Source organism: Arvicanthis niloticus, chromosome 7 (assembly GCF_011762505.2).
Source record: "Arvicanthis niloticus isolate mArvNil1 chromosome 7, mArvNil1.pat.X, whole genome shotgun sequence".
NCBI lineage: Eukaryota > Metazoa > Chordata > Mammalia > Rodentia > Muridae > Arvicanthis > Arvicanthis niloticus.
Window position 1 is genome coordinate 85858486 of NC_047664.1, and position 17166 is coordinate 85875651.

The 17166-nt window shown below is 37.2% G+C and overlaps 1 protein-coding gene across 1 annotated transcript in view; it reads right to left on the reverse strand.

Moving 5' to 3' along the window:
* Window positions 1-17166, reverse strand: part of Tmprss11d (transmembrane serine protease 11D) — a 52874-nt gene that overhangs the window by 9061 nt on the left and 26647 nt on the right. Inside the window, exons 4-7 of the mRNA XM_034509496.2 lie at window positions 17018-17085; window positions 10620-10774; window positions 7263-7301; window positions 5956-6133 (exon numbers count right to left, since the gene is read on the reverse strand). Coding sequence (XP_034365387.1) covers window positions 5956-6133; window positions 7263-7301; window positions 10620-10774; window positions 17018-17085 — 440 coding nt within the window. The remainder of the gene's footprint in view (window positions 1-5955; window positions 6134-7262; window positions 7302-10619; window positions 10775-17017; window positions 17086-17166) is intronic.

Sequence of the window (17166 nt, forward strand, 5' to 3'; positions counted from 1 at the left end):
ACATACAAGATGCTTATAGAACACTAATTAGATTGGATCAGAGAAGAAAATTCTCCTGTCACATAATAATCAAAACACAAAGCCTACAGAACAAAGAAAGAATATTAAAAGTGGCAAGAGAAAAGGGCCAGGTAAAATACAAAAGCAGACCTATCAGAATTACACCTGACCTCTCAACAGAGACTCTAGAAGCTAGAAGAGCTTGGGCAGATATCTTCCAACTGCTAAAAAATAAAAAAAAAAAAAAAAATACAGTTGCCAACCTAGACTACTATACCCAGCAAAACTCTAAATCACCATTGATGGAGAAAACAAAATGTTTCAAATCAAATCAAAATTCAAAAAAAAAAAATCTATTCACAAATTCAGCCACACAAAAATACTAGAAGAAAAATTCCAACCAAAGGAAGATAAGTACACCCAAGAAAACAGAAAATGAGTAATTCCATACCATCAAAAATAATCAAACACACACACACACTAACAACATCAACATAAAATAATAGGAATTAATTATTACTTGTCATTAATATCTCTCAATATCAATGGATTCAATTCCCCAATACAAAAACACAGGCTAACAGAATGGATGTAAAAACAAGATTCATCATTCTGCTGCATACGAGACGCACACCATCTATGATGATGGAGAGTTTTTCTGGGTGTAGTAGAATAGCTTGGCATCTGTGGGTTTAGAGGTCAGAAGCTATCTGCCCAGGTCCTTCTAGGTTTTAGAGTCTCTGTTGAGAGGTCGATGTAATTCTAATAGGTCTGCCTTTGTGTGTTAACTGACAATAAAGACAGACATTACCTCACAAAAAAGAGTAGAAAATTTTTTTTCAAATAAATTGATGCAAGAAGCAAGCTGGAGTAGCCATTATAATATTTAATAAAATAGACATTCAACAAAATTAATCAAAAGAGACAGGGAAGGACACTTCATACTCATCAAAGGAAAAAGCTACCAGGATGATATCTCAATTCTGAATATCTGTGCTTCAAATACAAGGGCACCCACGTTTGTAAAGGAAGCATTGCTAAGGTTTAAATCACACATGGAACCCCACACATTAATAGTGGGATACTTCAACACCCCATTGTCACCAATGACAGGTTGGCTAGTCAAAAACTAAACAGAGAAATAACAAAACTAACAGACATTATGAGACAATTTCCTGAACAGAACACCAATGGCTCAAGTTCTAAGACCAACAATTGATAAATGAGACCTCATGAAACTGAAAAACTTCTCTAAGACAAAGGACACTATTAAAACAAAAGCCTATAGATTGGGAAAGGATCTTCACTAATCTTACATCTGACAGAGGGGTAATATCCAAAATTATAAAGTACTCAAGAATTTGGACATCAATAACCCAAATAACTCAGTTAAAAATGGGGCACAGATCTAAACAGAGAATTCTTAACAGAGGAATATTGAATGACCAAGAAGCACTTAAAGAAATAGTCAAAGTCCTTAGTCATCAGAGAAACGCAAATCAAAACAACTGTGAGTTTCCATCTTACATTGGTCAAACACTCAAGAGATAGCACGCGCTGGCAAGGATGTGGAGAAGGGGACCACTCCTCTATTGCGGGTGGGAGTGCAAACTAGTACAACCACTGTGGAAATTTGGCATTTTCTCAAAAACCTTGAAATAGTTCTACCTCAAGACCCAGCTATACCTCTCCTGGGCATATACCCCTAAGATGCTCCACTGTTCCACAAAGACACTTGCTCAACTATATTTATAGCAACTTTATTCAAAATAGCCAGAGCTTGGAAACAACCTAGATGTCCTTCAGTTGAAGAGTGGATAAAGAGAATGTGGTACATCTACACAACGACATAGCATTCAGCTATTAAAAACAAAGACATCATGACTTTGCAGGCAAATGGATAGAACTTGAGAATATCATCCTGAGTGAGGTAACTCAGTCCCAAAAGGACATGCATGGTATGTACTCACTTATGAGTGGATATTAGCCATAAAATTCAGGATATCCACACTGCACTCCACGGACCCAAAGAAGCTAAACAAGAAGAAAGGCACAATGGAGGATGTTTAACTCTCACTTAGAAGGGGAGTGGGGTGGCTGTGGGAGGCAGTTGGAATGAGGGAAACGAGTGGGAGAGAGGATGGGAAGCAGAATGGTGGCAGTTCTAGATCAGGTCTGCTGAGGGACAGGGAGATGCCCAGCCGGCCATCAGAATGAATAGAAACCTGCAACTGAAAGGGGTTGCAAGGTTGGGGTACAGGATGTGACAGGGTATAGGGAAGGCACCCAAGAATCAATGGTGGTGACTTTAGCTGTGACTCACAGCATTGGGGATATGGAACTGGAGAGGCCATCTACTGTAGCCAGGCAGGAACCCCAGTCAAGCGATGGGGACACCAACCTACCCACAAAACTTTTGACCCCAAATTTTTCCTGACTAAAAGAAATGCAGGGTTGGACAATGGATCAGAGACTGAAGGAGTGGCTAACCAGTAACCTATCCAACTTGAGACCCATTCCATGGGCAAGCAACAATCTCTGACATTACTAATGATACTCTGTTACTCTTGCAGACAGGAGTCTAGTATGGTTGTCCTCTGAGAGGATCCATCCCCAGCTGATTCAGACAGATGTAGACAGTCATAGCCACACAATGGATGGACCTTGGAGACTCTTAAGGAAGAAGAGTCTTGGAGATTTTTATGGAAGAACATGGGGAAGGATTGTGAACATTGAGGGTTTGGAACTCCATAGGAAGACCAACAGTCAACTAACCTGGATGCCTGGGGCTCTCAGATACTGAGCCACCAACCAAAGAGCATGCTGGACCTAAGACTTCCCACACATTTGTAGCAGAAGTGCAGCTTGGTCTTCATGTGGGTCCTGAACAACTGGAGTGGCAGCTATCCCAAAAGCTGTTGTCTATAGGTGGGACATATTCTTCTAGCTTGATGTGCCAGGGTGGGAGAATACCCAAGGGCGGGGGGAGTCACCTTAAAGGAGATAAGGAAGGGATGAGGGGAGGATTGTGGGAGGGAGTGAACATGGGGGCCAGTGAGTGGGATGTAAAGTGAATAAGTAAAAAATAATTAATTAAAAAGGAGTTTTCTGACAGTGGAATTAATACAAAAAATAAAAATGATGTGTATAAGGTCTTGATTACATGTGAATGAACCCCAGTTATAAACCTTACAGTATGAAATTATACTATGAAAAACTAAAATGAATACAAGCATTTAGATGTGAATCTTATCTCTGCCACATTAGCATCATTATAATTATGCCAAACTCTATAGGCATGTGCATAAATATGCCTTCCCTAGTTTATGTATAAAATGTGATTGACTGTGAAGGACTAATGAAACAAGCATGTCAAGCATGGCCTTTGCAACCAAGCAGGCTGTCACTACAGTTGTAACTCTCTCCATGCATAGCTCATCAAGCTGGGGCTGTCTAGTTTGTATAAGGAAAGTCTTTGGATTAAAGACTAAGTACTTCTGATCTCTGTACTTTTGGCATTCAATACACCACTCGAAAAGACAAGTGAACTATGAGAAAACAAAAATTACTGGGAAAAGTAAGAAATTACCATAAAAGCTCCATCAAGGAGATGACAACAGACTAATCTTCAACAGCGCCTCATTGCTTCTGTGTACCTGTATGTAAGGTTGGCTAGTCCTCGGTAAGTTCCCGCTCGTGGTTCTCAGTGATGGTCAGGCCATTACTGAGGGAAACAGTACATGGTTCATAAAGTTTTTCAGCTCTAATCGGCTCATCAAGGTGATGAGTAGTTTTGTGGTGGCAAAATCAAAAGATGTTGCCTGCATTTCTTTGGTGGTCATTGGTGATACTTGGGACTATATCTTTCCAGATAGTGTTACCCTGTCCTCAGCTTGGATAACTAGGTTCTACTACCATGCAGATCTAATCCCGTTTCTAGTGCACCCTTAATTATATTAAATGCCTGCTGAGTCCAGAGGTATTTACACGTTTGGTTTCCACACTAAGGGTGTGGCTGAAAGCCAATAGTGCCAGTCTTATTGTTCAGCATTTCAAATGGCACTGATGATTGAAATAGTCTTATGAATTATATTTCTTGTGTTACCTGAAATGCATGCAGCAGCAACTATACCTGATTAAACGAGAATCCCATGATATTAAGATGCCTCAAATGAATTTCAAATTTGTTCAGCAACACTGAGTTATAAAACAGCAGCAGAAAAATTATAGAGAAAAATGAGTGGTTTCCTAGAACCTTTGTTCTGAGGCTGCAGCCCAGTTGTTTTCATGCTTAGTCTGCCTTCAGAGAGTAAGTGGTTTTGTGAAGAGCACTGCAATGACAGACAGCTTTCTCAGAGCTCGATAGTATTCCTTCGGAATTGGGAATATCCTAAAGAACCCCAGTATGAGCAAATTGAAAATCGGAAAGAATACCATTTCAGGGAGAAAATGGCAGTCTGAGAAGTGTCATAGACAGGAAAATGTACAAAGAGCCAGATGAGAAAAATGCCGAGAGTCTGAAGCACAGGCTGCACACTCTGGGAAATGAGATTGGGTTTATTTGCCTGGGGGTCGATTGCAATATATGCTAAGGATATTGTTTTCTACTAATGGAAAAAGACTGAGAAGGGAGTAGATATGGTTAGGGGCCCACTGGAGTTTTCTTTTCTGGGTGATTTTAGTTTTCCCCCCATTTTTAAAAAAATTATTTATTTTTATTTGCTTTAAATCTCAATATCAGTACACGCTCTCCAGCCAGTCCCCTCTTACACAAATCCTCGCCCCATTCCCCGCTTCCTTCTCCTTGGAGAAGGAGATTTATCCCCTGGGTATCACCCTATCCTGGCATATCAAGTAACTGCAGAACTAGGCGCATCTCCCACTGAGGCCAGACAAGGAGGTCCAGTTAGGAGTAATTTCCCCCAAACATTTAAGCCTTGGACTCAGTACCAACATATGCCTGAGTCTAGAAGGTTTTCATCATGTTGAACTAAAGAACCCTTCTCTTGGGAGCAGTGTGACCTTCACCTCGTACCAACAGAGAAAGTTTGCACAGGTTCCCTCCATCAATCACTTACCCTAGTGTAGGTAGTAGCCTGTAGTAACTCTTAATGACTAATTGTAAGTGATCGAATGTAAGCACTCTGAAGGTGGCGGCACTGTGTGTTCGTATTTGGTGCTTCTATGATGTATAATACTGTGTTCAATATAGATATTAAATCGATTTTGGAAAATTAGATGAGTGAGATTTTTCAGTCTCTAAATTGGCTATCACTCTACTAATTAGCTTCTATGATATAATGTGAAAACCCTTTATTAATGAAAAAATTAAAATAAAAATTCATTTCATTTATTAAATTCAGCGTGTATGAGTGTTTTGCCTGAATGTATGTATGTGCACCACCTATAAGTCTGATGCCTGCAAGAAGTAAGAAAAGGGTGTTGGATGCTCTGGAACTAGAGCCAGCAAATGGATGCTGAAAACAGAACCTGAATTCTCTGAACAAGCAACTAGTGCTCTTAACAATTAACCATCTCTCCAGCCTAGATAACAACAATTGAACATTTTTTTTTCATTACTGTAATCTGTCCTGCTTGTAACACTACCACTTATATAACAGTGTTGCTCCTAATTTGGGAACAGAAGTTATATTAATTCCATAAACTTTTATAACAAATATTTAAATTAAGCACTCTGGTGTATGACCCCTTTCCCCCTTTTCTATGATGGAGTACTGTGAGGTGAAACAGAGAACTACCAGCAAACCATTAAGCTAAAGAGGAAAAGACAATTATGTTTCCATGAATAAAAAAAGAAAAGACTCAGAAAGATTTTCCATTGAATTATTTCAGTGTCAATATCCAATTATATTTAGTCATAAGTATTATGGGTGGAGTCTTCATGTATCTTTCTTTCTTAATTATTTCCAGATGGAAGAGTAGCTATGGCCTCACCTTCTGAAGCAATGAGCTGCTGTCAGGACCCACGAGTTACTGATCAGGGTACCTCCACAGTGGTGGACATTATTGAGCTGTAGACTAACTTGCCAGGGCCAGTCACCTGTCTCAGCTTGAGTGCCTCCAATGATTCTCTCTTCTGACAGTGTTATAAGGTCTGGGCGTGCTCCACATTCTAACAACAATAACATCATTGTCAACAACATAAAGGCATTAACATGCTGGCAAGCTGGTGGTTGTTTCCATTTAGAAGATTACTGGGGAGATTCTCCATCATTCTTCATCATAAAACTGCATTTAAATATCTTAAGAAACCTACAAACATTTTAATGCAAGAGGTGAAATGGACAGGCTTGGGTTCATTTGCTCAGTTCTTCTCGACCCAAAATCTTATGATAGTTTTTCAAATATTTAATTTAATATTTATTATCACAAATAATAATTTCTATTGCTATTGGCAATAAGTTGCTAACACTAAGCATTTGCATTTGTACACATTTCCCAATATAAGAAGTTTAACTAGACTTCCTTTAAGAACATACATGTCTATGCGTTCCTTTCCTACCTTCTCCAAATAAATCTTCAGTAACTAGTTTATTACAATTTTATTCAAAGTAATTATAGATTAAACATAGAACTGAATTGAAAAATATTGTGGAGTGGAGTCTCACAAAAAACCTCTTAAGAATCTAAAATAAATCAGAAATCCAAGTACCTGGAACTAACTTCTAAGTAGATTCAGCTGATCTGAGAAGCAAAGTTCATGTTTCTAGGAATTCAACTCCTGTCCTCCTAGCCTGAGAACACATCTGGGTGACACTGACACAAAATGACTTTCCCTTTGGGTTATAGGCCTCCAACTGACAAGACATTTATAATTTATTACCTTATGATTAACCCAAATCCACGACAAAGCAAACCATTTTGCTGGTTTGCAACAGCTACATGAATTTTGTGATCCAATGTAATTTACAAGTCTTCAGAAGCATTGCGTTAGAACCACAGGCACAAAGCTTTCCAGAACAGCCAGGAAAATTGGCAGGAGCTTGGTGTTGAGTGCCAAGTGTATAGCCCTTCACTACACTTCCATTCCCCACCCCCAGGAGGAGGAACTGCTTAAACATTGTTCCATCAACCAGGGTTAAATCCAGTGCCTGCTTTCGACAAGAACCCTCCAGAGTGATCTCAGAATGAAGGCACTAATTTGAACAATATAGCCCTGTCAAGGAGCTCTGAAGACTTGCACTTAAAATTCTTATAATTTAGTAAATAATTTAAAATAACAAAATAATTTAGAAACTTACCTTGAGTTAAAACATTTTCCGTATCCTGGTCAGTGAGTGCTGGTGTTAAGAAAGAAAAGATGAGAATAAGGTCAACAAAACAGAAGCTGAAAATCATTTCACCCCCATTTCATGAAGCTCAGTGCTGAGACAACCAGAGACATGGTCACCGGGAGGGTTTGCCAAAATTCAGATTCCCAGGCTCCACCTCACGCTTTTGGAAATAACCTGAGTCATGTGCCCTAGAAAGCTTTCTTTGAAACTTCAGCCCAGTGTGTTGTTGCACTCGAACTGTTGGAAGTTTGTGCTTATATGCTTCACGAAATACATAACAGACTTCTCTGCTCCAAAAGTCACTCCTATCTCTGGGCAAAAGAAGGCTTATGCAGTCATTAGGGTACAGTGTGATATGTGATAGAAGAAGCCAATTGTTCACTTTTCAATGACACCTGTGAGTAGACATTGGTATATGTTTATTACTTTAGTATTGCTATATTATGTGCTGTTTCTTCAATAGTATACTAAAACCAAGGGTCCCTTAACACATCATTTACAGATGGATGTTAACGAAAATATTATTCAAATGAAAACTTATGTGGAGAAAAGGATAACAATACAAAGAGGGTGACCAATGCCATCATGAAGGACATAACATTTGCACTATTGGAAACTCTAAGGAATGGTTCATGAAGAAAAGAAAGGAAAGGATGCTCTAAGTAGAAGGTAAAATAGCATCTGTGTTCCCGGATGAAGGATGTGTGTTATGAAATAGTCAGTAGCAGGGTTGTGGGAAGTGCCAGAAAAGCCACAATGTAAGCATCACATAGTGACAGTCTGTGTATTCTACATCCACAATATTCACAATGGTTCCCAAGGCAGGTCTAATAGTACTCTCAACCTTTGCATGAACATGCTTTGTAAAAAAACACGGTACTTATATTTCCTCCCTTAGTAAGAGATACCATATCTATAGGCAGTTCGAAATGGATGAAAATCTTCCTTCTCTCATTCTCATCCCTTCGAATGAACCTCATCCACTTTGCTGCTCCCTACTCTGGTTGCTTGACATTTGTACAGTTATAATACCCTCAAACTGATGTCCACATTGTTATCTTATATGATCAATACTTTCTGAAACTATGTCAGATTACATTTTTTCAGACTTTAAAATTTTTATTGGGTACTCTTCTTATTTTTAATATAATGAAGCCAAACTTCCTAAGATAGGTTTTCATGGTCTCTAAAACTGGTTTATGCAAAATTATTTCCAGCTAGAAGTTTTGTAAGATTTGTGTGCTTCCTCTGCTTTTGTCAGTATCAGTAGGGCCAAGTCATCCTGTTGGAAGCAGGAAAAACAAACAAAAACAACTGATCACCTTTTTTCCTTCTTTGAACAACAAACACTCGAGTTTTAATCTAACTACCAACACAGTAACTCTCTGACTCTGGTCCCTAATGGAGGCAGCAAATGTACCTATAGGACAAATGTACTTATAGGATATCCGTCAGCTTCTTATTCTATTGTTCTTTCAAAGCATTATGATTATTAGACAACTTGCTTTTTCCACATTTCTCTTTCTCAGGCCAGGTTTCCTCTTTCCATATCTTAGGATGTGCAGATCTTTCTCACGTCTGTGAGTCCATCTGCCCTCTAGTGTCTTTCATTCTGAATCCCTATGGCCATCACTATCTACACTGGGTAGGCTTCATCTGATGGATCCTTTCTCTTGCTGGATTTTTTTTTTCATGTTTTGAAAAATAATCCAGGTCTTATACATACAATAGAAGTGCACTCAACTATATCCTGACTCTGTATATCTACTTTTTGATTGTCATTTATTATCTTACAGTGAGATTTTTTCCTCCCTCCCTCTGTCCCTCCTTTCCTTCCTTCCTTCTTTCCCTTTTTCCCCTCTTCAACTTGTCCAAGAGCTTCTGGAAGGTAGAAACTGCTGTTCAAATTTCTCAGCACAATTTCTCAGCACACTGACAAATAAATAACAGATACCCAAGACATTCTTTGGAAGTATTCCTTAATGTGTAGGAGAAGAGGTAGTATTTTCTTACTTAGACCTAGTATACGGGTAATTACAGTCAGAAACAGTGAAACCATGGAGTTGGAGCAGTGTCTAGGGCAGTAGTTCTCAGCCTTCCTAATGCTGTGACCCTTTTTCCTATGTTTATGAGTCGTAGTGTAAATATCTGTGTTTTCTGATGGTCTTAGGCGAGTCCTGTGAAAAGAGCCTTGGAGCACCACAGGGATGACTGTCCACAGGTTGAGAACATCTAGACTAGGAGTACTTTACTGAATTAAACATTAACTCATTAGTTGGAAGGTGGAAGAGAGTTCAAGGAGGGAAATAGAAGCATTCAGAGAACTTTGAGGACCTACCTTTGTCAGTCTAATGCAGTCATTATTTACCATTAAGTAAGTCTTCTAACTTTAACAAGTAGTACTGTTGCAACAGGTATGTACTAGGCCAGGGTTAGAGCTATGGAAACCGATTTGAACTTGAGCTCAATATAAAGTCATGACTTCTGACAGCAAGTTGTGCAGAACCAAAGAGATGTCTGCTATTACATAGTTCATTTATTTCGATCATGTAACAATTATTTATTGATTATTACATATCAGATTCCGGGTGATAGGAAAACAGTGTAAACAAAACTGATCTGTTAATTACCATTGCTGCTATGGGAAAGAGTCTGAAGATTTTTAAGAAGGAAAGACTGAAAATAGGGCTAGCCTATGAGTCAGCTATCTTCTGCTGGGTAAATGTCTGAAGGAATCAAAATCACTTCTCAAAGGGATACCTGCACTTTTTTTCAGAAAAAGTTTTATAAAATTAAAATAGTAAAAGGGCATTTTCACATTTTTCTTAAGCAGGTTGGAGACATCATTCAGGAATTATGGTTCCAATTTTTGCAAAGATCAAGTGAAGCCTTAAGTTCTTTTAGATTCTAACCTCTGAAGTTCACTGCTATTGGCACAGCCTTAAAGGACTACCATATCAATTTCAGAAAGAAACTGAACAAGTTTTCTTTGTCATGTTCTCTCATTCTATGTAGGACTCAAAAGACAATAGAAAAGATATACTAAAACAAGTTAAGCCTTGGTGTGGACACTAGGAAATAGATCTCTTTCCATGTTGAAATTACAACATCAAAGAAGAAAATAGAATCTTTAAAGCAATTATAACTAGTAAGAAGTAAAAAAATCTGCATGCTCTATATTACATAATATTATATTTAGAATTGTAATACACTTTTGAAAGTTCAACTACAAAGAATAAGGTGAGTCTCTTTTTTAATATGTGACTTTGAATGAGTGAACTTGAAGATGTATTAAATGAAAAGGGCATAAGTCATGGAACTTACATGTTATCTCATTTGAAGGGGCGATTTCCAAGTTTCCTGAGCTGCTGAGCCTTTGTAGCACAGACTGTATTCTGTTTTTCATTGATCTTTTGTTGTTACGTTTACTAGATCGGAATTTCATGACAACATCGGCCACCACACCACTCCCTTCTTTTCTGTAAGTCATATGAAACAGATCTGTTGGGTAATTTTGTACTGTTTATATATTTTTCTTGATTAAACTATTTTAAAAGAACCCATGTGAGAACATATTTGCATAATAGTACACACACAATGATTTATCAAACTGCTTTCTCTCAAATTTGATTTTAACACAACTCACTGAAATCAGTGTACAGTACACACAACTGTGTTTGAAGTAAGACTGCTATCACCAGGAGACTTTTGGTAAACTGTTTAAATTTTTTAATACACTGTGACCAAAAATCTTAGTGTTTTAAGAATATTATTTGCATAAATTGATGTAGAACTTTTGAAAAAATGCATGGAAAACACTAAGTGCACTGTAACTAATATTAGCCTCAAATCGAAAAATATTTACTGTCTTAAAGAAAGTTAAAAATGGATGAGGTTCCAAATTTGTGTGTGTTATAGCATCAAGTTAATTTTCTGTTACATAGACCCATTCATCCAACAATGAAAACAAGTTTGTAGTCATATATTAATATGTTATTTATGTCTTGGTTGACCACAGAGACACATTACTCACAAAAATCTAGATAAATTCTACTTTATTTCATGTCAATAATGTTAGTTATGAAGTGGACACTCATTATGGCAGTAATGCTGAAACTGTCCTAAACAGAAGGACTCTGACTGGGTAAAGGTAAAGTTATTGGATAAACAGAAGTCTAAGTCTAGCAATCCTCAGGCATTTTGTAAGTTAGATTTGTGTTTACCAGGAAAACCACTACCTCCTTTATCTAGCCCAAATGTCAGCTATCTTGGGCAAAGTCATCTACTTCTCAGTTAATCTAAGTGCTCAAAGACGCCCATCTCACTGACTATCAAATAAAACTGTATTGCTTTCCTGACAAGTTCCTGTACTTTGTCTCCCAGACACAGTTGACAGTTTGGTTTTATCCCCCCAAACTTTTCTTTCTGCCCACAGAGTTACCAGTTTGGTGGCTTCATTGTGTCCTTAGTTATAAATAATTGATATCATGAGACACAGCCTCCAAACTGGTATGGATTTTTGTAATGTCTAGCATTATATCAACGTGAGCCAAGCTATAATCATCTAAGAGAAGGGAATCTTGATTGAGAAAATGCCTAAATAAGATAGGCTTTAGGCAAGCCTGTAGAATATTTTCTTAATGAGTGACTAATGGGAGAAGATGCAGCCTATTGTAGGTGGTGGCACCCCTGGCTTGGGGTCTGAGGCTCTATAAGAAAGCAGGGTGAGCAAGCAATGAAAGACAAGCTAGTAAGCTGTATCTTTCCATGTCCTCTGCATCAGTGCCTGTCTCCTGTTTGAGTTCCTGTCCTGGATTCCTTTAATGGTGAACTGTGATGTGGAAGTATAAGCCAGATAAACCCTTTCCTTCCCAGGCTGCTTTTGGTTATTGTGTTTCAGCACAATAGTAATCCTTACTGGCACAGTTTGTTTCTTGTTTTGAAAAAGTGCACTAGGTGAATTTGTCTTGTTGTTTCTCATACACTTCTTGGTTTCCCCCTTCCAACTCAACTGCCAGTACAAATGGTAGGCTTACTATCTGTCCCAGGGATGAACTTAGTACTTTTTAGAACATGTACAAAACATTTTATGGTACTTGGTACTACTCCAAGTTTCAATAAATTAGGTGTGATATAATTTCACTGAACTCATTCTCATGGTTGGGAAGTTTAAATGGATCATCAGACACTGAACAGTTAAAACTTATGTGATATTAAATCTAAGCTATTTGAAACATTGTACAAATATTAGATAAAATAGTATAAATTTTATTTCAGATTCAAAACTGAGCCTGCATGATAGTGAGGAAAAACTCTAGTGATCAAAACCATTTTATTAAGTTCTATATGCCAAAATATTCAGTAGGCTTCTACTTAACAAGTCTATAACAACTGGAGGTGAGATCTTAGGTGAGTGCAAAATAGGAGTTAGCATTGATATTTCAAACAACTGAACTCCAGTGTAAACATGAATTAAGGAGGGAAAAACCCTACTCATCATAAAGAAAAGTTTTATCTCTTTCCAAGGCTCAATTATGAATGGGATAAAAAGATTTTTTCATATAATTTGAAAAAATGAGACTGGCTTTATAATATTTGCATTTGTGTTGATACTAGCTATTTATTCTTAGACTCTTTAAAGTATTCCCAAGCTAAAACAAAAAGGAAAAAAGAACCCCTTGAAAGGCTCTACACAGTATATTTGAAGTGATTAATATTCAAGAAGAAATTATAAATATAAAAGAAATATAAGATTTTACCCCCTCAAAAAATCAGATAAGTGGGGTGTTGTAGTTCAAGCTTGAAATCACAATACTCTGAAGGTTGAGGCAGAATTGAATTATCCTGAGGTCATCCTGGGCTTTAACAGTAAAATTTTATCTCAATAAAGCAAAAAAAGAGCAAACAAACTAACAAAAAGACGAGGTAAAGCTTTGGGATAGAAAGGATGTTGATCAAAGCTAAGAAATGCAGTTAACAGAGAAGGTGGCAATGAAGATGTTATAGAGTCTAACAACAGATAAAGCAACCGATAAATGTTGGGAAACATTTAGAACCCTTCTATCTATCAATTAGGGATACATTTGTGTGATATATTTATAGGAGCATTCATAAGAATAAAAATCTTTTTCCTTCAGTATCCAGTCCTGCCAATACTACTTGAAGGGCTCACATTACTTTTCTATGATCTTATTCAGGCCTGTAGCATCTGTATTTTTATTGCTCTTACTCCTCAGGGGCTTCCTGCTGTCAGTGTTGGTCCTCATCTCTGTGTTCCATCTTACAGTGTAGGGATCCTTTAAAACATCTGTGTGTGTTCATTTGGGTAGGCGTATCCATATGTGGATGCCAGATGTCCACCTCAGATATTGTTGGAGCCATCTACTTTCGTGTTTGAGACAGTGTCTCTCATTGGCATGGTGTATCTAGAATGAGCAGGCTACACTGGTTGGTCACTGAACCCCAAGAATCTTTCTTTCTTCCTTACCATTCTGAGATTATAAGGATTTGACAAAATGCCCATTAAAAAAAAAAATACATGGATTCTAGGAAATCAAACTCAGCTTCTCATACTTGCATGGCAAGCAGTTTACCACCTGGGCTATCTCCCCACTTGTGATCCTTTAAAATCCTTTGATCATACCACTTCTTTGCAATGACTTCCTATGTCATTAAGAATAAACTCTCCAAACCTTTATCATGTCCAACAAAACCTGTATGATTTTGTTTCTGTCTATATTTCTGATCATCTTTAATTCTGTTGTATCCTCATAGGCATCCTTTGTGTTTGTTGACTTCATACATGTTACCATGTGAAAGGTTTGTTATTCTCAAAGTTCATTTTTACTGTTCCTGTATTTATGCTCAAATATTATTTTATCACAGAAGGCTTCTTAATCTCATACAATCTTCAGCCCTGTACTGATTGTTTTTCTCTGTGAAACATATTACATCTGACCCACATCTGTCCTTTTGTGTTGTTCCTTATCATCTGACCTCCCTCCCTGGAATACATTACCCATCAAAATTGAAACCCAGTTTTGTTCTTTGCTAAATAAATGCACCTTCTATACTTAGAACCAAATCTAGTGTCTGATAAATGGGAAGCACTTCTGAAATAGCCATTTAACCAATGAGAACTAGGGTTAGTAGAAGCAGTAGTGGTGGCGGTAAGTGGAGTACAACTGAGATTTAAACCACAGTGGGAGGTTTTGATTTTTTGAAAAAGGTAGCAAAATGTTGAATTTGGCAAATATGAATGGTTGCCTTAGGCATTGAATAATTATTTTATGTACTTTACTAAAATATCTTGAAGGATGGAGCAGTGAAGGTCCATCTGAGATTTTAAACAGAAGAAAGACACTGCTAAATGAGGTATGTTAAACATGTTGCTTATTACCTGTGTTCTGATGGCTTAACATTTTAAAACATTTCGTTCTTGGAGAACCTCACTCCTAAGGGTAGGAAAATTTGTGATGATAGAAAACCACAAACCATTTAGCATGGTTTTCAAATGAAAACACATCATCCAGAGTCTTCACCTCCAAATAACTCCTGTCTTTGGCACTTAAACTTGAAACCACTATTTGCCACTTTAATAATCCTATACTAGGTACAAGGTGACTGTGGTAGAGGCTTTTAACTTTAGCCTTGAATACTTTGGAATTCTTAAAACTAGGAAGAAAAATTTAATTACATTTTGATATACATATTCTTGTTAAATATGTACATCTAAGATATACATTTACTATGTTTGTATATATAATTTGTATATGTTTATATCAGGACCCATTTATAGATATATACCTACATATCTATTGCATTTTAGCATTATTTTATTTAAATATTCAAACATTTATATTTTTGTGTTTATTTACATAATAAACAAATAAATATGTATATTTATAAGTAAATAAATATAAACAAATATATTAAACTTCTCATATATAATAATGGTAAGTATTGACATTAGAATGCTTTTAATTAAGGCAATAATATGTTTGGACTTTTTCCTTCAAACAATGCTTATGTTTGATATATTCAGTGAAGCAAGATGCATTTGGAGACTGTTACAATCCAATATGGAGAAGAATTGCTGCATTACGTTAAAAGCTATGGAGTTGGGAGGTATTGCAGTAATCAAATTTGAAGACTAGGCAACTGGGTATGTGGACCTGAGGGAGAGTCAAGAATTGAAGATGACACCTAGATTTCTTTCATAAGCAACTGGTTGATGGTGATGCCAAACACTGGGATGGACAATGCTAGTTGACTAATGAACTTGATTGAGATGGTTTGACAAGAACAGATCTCTTTATATTAATGCTGCCTAAAATATCATTACATTGGTTCATATCTGTAGGTGAAAAATATAGTTGTATCATGTCAGAGATACAAGTTCAAGACTAATCAACAGATAATCAACAGAGGACCTAAAGCCAGTGAAAGCAAAGACTGTGAACTGTGATACGTGGCTCACAGTGCACACTCACGTTCAACATGTGAGGAACATACCACAGCTAGCAAGAGAAAGAGAGAGGATATCTACATAGATAGCAGGAAAGTCATGGCTGTGTAGAGTCCTAAGAGCCAGAGGATGATATTTCACCAAGTCAACAGTGCCAAATGGTGTGCAGAGGTTCAAGAGTAGAACTAAAGTGATTTTCTTGGATTTCATGATTTGGATGCTGTTGATGAAATGGGCAAGAACACTTCACACTTTGGAGTGTGGCTAGAAGTTGAACAACAGTGGATTAGTGGCAAGTGAGAAGTTAACAAAAGGAAGGGAAGGGAAGGGAAGGGAAGGGAAGGGAAGGGAAGGGAAGGGAAGGGAAGGGAAGGGAAGGGAAGGGAAGGGAAAGAAAGAAAAGGATTTTTCCATCTACTCCTCCAGTGTTGGCTTAAAACTCTGAGCTTTAACAGATAGTACAAACACAAGGCATCCAAAGGAATGCACCTTGAGCAGGTAGAAATGTGTTCTGTACTCTTCCCATAGTTTTTCCCTCGTTCTTTAATTATTAAAACTCAATTTAACCATCACTTTGCTTTTTTGATGATGTTAACAGTACTTGAGAATAAATTCATAATATCTCTGCATATTAATGAACTTTCACGTTGTCATTTGAAGAATTAAGCAATGTGGGCATTGAAGACAGTTCTGGAACTATTATTCAGTGTGACCATTTTTGTTGGAAAAGCCTATTTTATCACACCACATGGATACTTACATAATAACTAAGGCACAAGTAGCAGATTCCCACAAAGCCTGCATCCAGCCGTTCCTGTTATTAGTGCATGACAGACTTGTCATGGAGTTTGCTACAATATCTTCCTTTTATTATGACATTCTGGGAAGCCAAAAACTTACTTCTTGTGTTGGCAAGTTGTACTGATCTTGGATGAATATATCCCAAGTATTGTGCAATTCAAGAAGACACTGTTTACATAGACTTCACTATGATATCTAGTGGATTTACCCATATCAGCTTTTCCTGTAGCCTTTCTTCTTTCTCCCATTAAGAAGGAAGTGATATGGTTATTTATATCAATAGCAGAGTAAATAAAGCATTTTACTTCGTCTTTTAAGCTGCTTCATTTTCTCATATTTTCACTTTATTAGAACAATTACATGAACACATCACTTAACAGCCACAGTGCAAATGGAAATCAAATATTCTAAACTATATCTTTGCAATTATAGTTTTTGGTAAGGTTTCACTTACCTCAGTTTGACAACACGGGTCCTGATAAACTCACTTTTTAGATTTGATCCTCGAAATGCATCAGTAATCTAGAGAAAGAAAATGGGAAAATAATCTCACAGTAATTGCAGGCTCCTCATTCCATTTTAATATCTGCAACAGGGGGGCTT